This window comes from Triticum dicoccoides, chromosome 2B, assembly GCF_002162155.2.
Source record: "Triticum dicoccoides isolate Atlit2015 ecotype Zavitan chromosome 2B, WEW_v2.0, whole genome shotgun sequence".
Taxonomy (NCBI): Eukaryota; Viridiplantae; Streptophyta; class Magnoliopsida; order Poales; family Poaceae; genus Triticum; species Triticum dicoccoides.
In genome coordinates, this window is record NC_041383.1 from 609,588,257 (window position 1) to 609,593,047 (window position 4,791).

Sequence of the window (4,791 nt, forward strand, 5' to 3'; positions counted from 1 at the left end):
TTTGGGAGCATACCATAAATTACAATTTAATACAACTGAACAAATTTTAGTACACTTGCGTAGCAGATTGACATGCCAATTTGTCAAAGCTGAATCATACGAGGATGATTGGTTATGTGCACATTGATATCTCTATCCAGTTTTGTGTTAATATTTTTATTGCATTGTTTTGGTACTTATCCTGCTGAAATCAGCACCACACATTTCATTTAGAGAGCCACATCAAAATGAAGTATGTTTATGCCATGCGTCTGTAGTCAAGATATTTTTCATGTATTATAGCAAAGCAAAGATGCTTTGCTGCAAAAATCTCTGTTTTGACAAGCTTTTTCTTTTGATGATTTTGATAGGCGAGACAGCTCTAAGTTATGCAGCTGTTAATGGAACTGTGAATGTTGTGCGCTATCTTCTTGATCACGGTGCCAATCCAGATAAGTCTGGTCCTGGAAACCGTACTCCTCTCCACATGGCAGTTGCAAAAGGTCTCTATCTATTTTCTATTTCAGTTGGGACTATTTATAATTGTTTCCTTTTCTGTTTTCGCTGAATGTAAATAATGTGGGATAACCATTATATGTTGGAAGATAGGGAACTACCCATGCAGTAGCAAGGTTGTGCATAGTTATTATTCAAGGTTGACATGGTTATTCACTTATGCTTCTTGTTGTAGAGATTTCTCCATGATGAATGGGTTGGGTGGGTGGTGATTTTGAATTATTATTTTTGTGCAAGTAAATAATGTGTTTCAGTATAAACCGAGTAGATAACATCTGAAAGTCTGGACCTAAGCAGTGGTCATTCAAACTTCAAGAGTTACCAATGACATCCTGTAGTTCTAAGACTTACCAATACAAATTGATAATTGAGCTACCTTTGTCTTTATTTTGATTTTAAATTTGAGAACAATAATTCTCGTCTGAAAATGGTCAAACTTTTGTATTCAACCGATATCAGTTCAATTAAATTTTGTGTTTAAATTTATGATTGAGATCATGCAGGAGGAAACTATTTCCTAGCAATATCAGCCAGGAAAATTTGTTATTCGTCAGAATATTTTGCAACCGGTTTTTAAATCTTTGCTAGGTAGTATCAGAATTCCTGTTTATTTGTGCTGAATTTGATCAGAACTTGAGCTGTATAGACAACAATTCCATTCCTACTTAAGGCCGAAAATGATCTACTAATTTATATACCTATCGGGAAAAGAAAATAAATCTGTAAGTTCGATTGCAGCTACTATCTGAACCAGCTCTGAACATGACACATCTATGATGAATTGCTGTCATATACTTCCTTTGACCATATGGATTTGCTAGTCCTCGTTAGTGTTGCAGTTATCACCAGAGTTATTAGAATTTTCCAGGTTTGATGTTATCATCTCTCTCTCGCCATTTGAGATGGTGCACATCACATTCAGACATGCAAGAAGTTCTTTTGTTCCTTTCACAGGCTGGTGTGATAAGATACAGGAAGTTTAGTTTTTAACTGGCAGGAGCACTGCCTATTCATAAAGGGGAAATAGAACCAACATTTACATTATGGATATGCTATATTATCATACTTGTCTATAACAGTGCCTATTGCAGGGTCCGACTTTTTATTAAGAAAACCGTGAAAGAGTAATAATACTGACCTATTGCATGATCTGTATTTCTAATTCAGGGAATTGTGAAATAGTAAAGGTTTTGCTGTCAAAAGGAGCTGATGTCAATTGTTATTCTGACTCGGGGACGCCACTGCATATTGCTGCTGTATTTGGGTTAGATGGTGCTATGAAGATTTTGTTGGACCACCATGCAGATGCAAGTCTCACTATTTTACCTTGTTTGCTCCTTGTACTTAATGCACCAAGTACTGCACAATCCACTCCATGAATATGCTGTTATATAGCATTTTTGTGTTGAAGTTCAATTGCTGTAACTTCGCTTCTGGGGTTGGGACTGAGTAGACTTGTACAATTTAGGGTGTCAATGGATTAGATATATCTGACCGTCACAGCGCGAAATCTAAATCAAGTTGTCCTGGCTGTGATATTTGCTTCTGGAAAGAGAAGATCGTAAGACACACACTTTAGTTTTTTTTCTTGATTTTTAATTGTCACCTAGCGCTGCCGCCATTGCTTAGGTTGCGCCATTGTGGCGGCATATGCAGTCCTCACATCATGGAGGAGGGTTATGACTTGCAAGTGTGGCTCTGTGTTAGTAACCTATCCCTCACATCACACTTCTCTGTGGCTCATTGGAAGGAAGTGCTTGAAATAAATGGAGTAGATTAGGAACGAATTTGGTTCGTATTAGGTAAGTCAATGGATCTTATTCCTAAACTCGTTGCATGCTTATGGTTTGACTAATTAATGCCATGTGTTCATTAACAGTGTGCATAGGTTTATATGTTTGTGTGTAATACGTGACTCCAAATTTGTAACCGTGTTTTGGCAATATGGTTCTGTTACGACCACTTCTTTGCTTGCCTCATGTCTGCAAACTTTCATCATGTAAGGGTGCTAATTTCCTTATGCCCACCTATTTGTAACCGTGTTCTGCCAATTTGGTTCCACCTGTTCATATTCTGTGTGCATACCACTTTTTTTGTTCTTCACACTTGCCAACTTTCAACAAGCTGAAGCTAATTTTCTTAACCTTCCCTGTCAGTGTAACAAATCAGTTTGCATCGCCGATACACCTCTCATTGTTGCTCTCCTAGCTCACCGGCGGAAATGTGTGAAGCTTCTGATTAAGGTGGTGTACATTGTTTGTGCAACCAACTGAAAGTTATGACAGTCTTATTTAGAGGCATCTGCAATATTTTCTGTGTAGGCTGGTGCTGATTTGAATGGTCTTGGCAGTGCTGATCCCGTAATAGTTGCTATAGATGAGGGTTTAACTGATTGTCTCAAGTGCTTACTAAATGCTGGCGCTGATCCCAATGTCCTTGATGATGTAAGTTTTCACCTTTTTACTCCCTCCGTTCCTAAATATTTGTCTTTCTAGAGATTTTAACAAGTGACTACATACGGAGCAAAATGAGTGAATCTACACTCTAAAATATGTCTATATACATCCGTATGTGGTAGTCCATTTGAAATCTCTAAAAAGACAAATATTTAGGAACGGAGGGAGTAGTTACCAGTGCATGTTCTTCACAATGGAAATTGAATTGACAACTAATTCTTGTTGATATTCAGATATCTAGAAGATGTTCTTGCTCACAATACGGAAGTATTTTGTTATGATCTGCAGGGCTATTAGGACCTTAGGAACCTTGTCCTAGGAGAAGGATGCGCACTCAACCTTTGTAGTAGTAATTCCCTTGTAACTAGGCATATACCATTCAAACCGGGGCTGTTACAAGATTAGGACTCAGACTGTAATGCATTGCTGTGTCTTCATCCTGACGTGCCTTCTGTGGAAGTCCTGATAGCCACATGCCCAGGGTAGTGGTATACACTTCCCTCCCTTACATACAGCTGTCTGAGAGCTGGAACGTAGGATACAGATCCTGGAGTGATTGAACATCCGCAAAGTCAGGTGTGCTCGACCCTTGTTGGCCTTAGATGATGGACTGGAGACGTTCTAGCATGACATAGTTGAGGTGGCCGCCATAGCATCGCTTTGTTGCATTTGGTGATGAATCGAGCACTTAGATGATGTATCAGTTATGTCTGCTAGACCCACCTTGACACTGCAAGTGGTTGTCAGGACAACCAAAACCTCAAGGTTAATGGGTCACATTTAACATGCACTAGAATAGGTCGGTACTCTACTAGATGTTCCCTGCATGCACAGAGGCGGGTTCTTTAATGTTTACGGTCTTCGATGCAAGATTTTAACTATGGTTTCCAGTCATGTTATGAAAGGGTTTTGCGCAATAAATCCGGTGACATTATTTTCATAACTTGATCTACTATTTATTGTTCATAAATTAGTGGCCAAAGGCTCAAAGGTTCACTGCACGGATCCCATGCAGACCTATCCTTGTGGATGGAAGTACTCCCTCTGTTCATAAATGTAAGATGTTTTGGCAGTTCATTTTAAACTGCCAAACTGTCTTACATTTGTGAACAGAGGTAGTAGTAATTTAAAGGCAGTATAACAAGTGAAATTTTCATTATTGCCATGTTCAGCTCTAGCAAGATGTTGTATGCCACTTATGGCTACTATGTAAAGTTGTTACTGTGATACCGTCATGACACTGGTGGGCCCTTTCAAGTAAAATATGTCTTTGTTTATTCATAACAGTTTGGACGCCTGCCAATTGAAGTTGCTGCATCTCAGAATAGCCGGGAAGACGTTGAGATCCTATTTCCAGTAAGTTCTCGCATTCCATCGGTGCTTGATTGGAGCATTGATGGGATAATGGCTTACGTAAAATCAAAAGAGAAGGTACAAACTAGAACACCATTGTCATATCTAAGATTTTATTATTATTTCGTCTGAACAGTTCCTGCAGTATTCTGTAGATTCTTCAATAATCAATGTGTGCCCTGACTTGAAAGCAAGTATTTGTTGCGCTAGAGCATTTCTTATTCCATTCATTCTTCAATTATTACCACTGAGTTCAAAAGCTGAAAGCATGAAGACAAAAGTAGCACCTATTTCCATTCATCTTTCTTGAAGGCAGCAGTGCAATTGGTTTGCTATGAACTATGAATTAGTAAATCCATAAATTCATCGAGATTTAAGGGTCTAGTAGCAGGAATAGGAATACAATCAATTTGACTTATGCTTTCTCTAAATATATCACATTTAGTTCTATTTACGTTCCGTGGTTGCAATTATGAGCTACTTGTAT

At 38.5% G+C, this 4,791-nt stretch overlaps 1 protein-coding gene across 2 annotated transcripts in view; it reads left to right on the top strand.

Annotated features, from left to right (window-relative positions):
- LOC119365140 (serine/threonine-protein phosphatase 6 regulatory ankyrin repeat subunit A-like) overlaps nucleotides 1–4,791 on the top strand; it is a 9,691-nt gene that overhangs the window by 1,433 nt on the left and 3,467 nt on the right. For both annotated transcript variants that reach the window (XM_037630738.1, XM_037630739.1), the window contains 5 exons: nucleotides 351–482; nucleotides 1,663–1,802; nucleotides 2,652–2,738; nucleotides 2,817–2,939; nucleotides 4,239–4,382. In XM_037630738.1, the coding sequence (XP_037486635.1) occupies nucleotides 351–482; nucleotides 1,663–1,802; nucleotides 2,652–2,738; nucleotides 2,817–2,939; nucleotides 4,239–4,382 (626 nt within the window). The remainder of the gene's footprint in view (nucleotides 1–350; nucleotides 483–1,662; nucleotides 1,803–2,651; nucleotides 2,739–2,816; nucleotides 2,940–4,238; nucleotides 4,383–4,791) is intronic.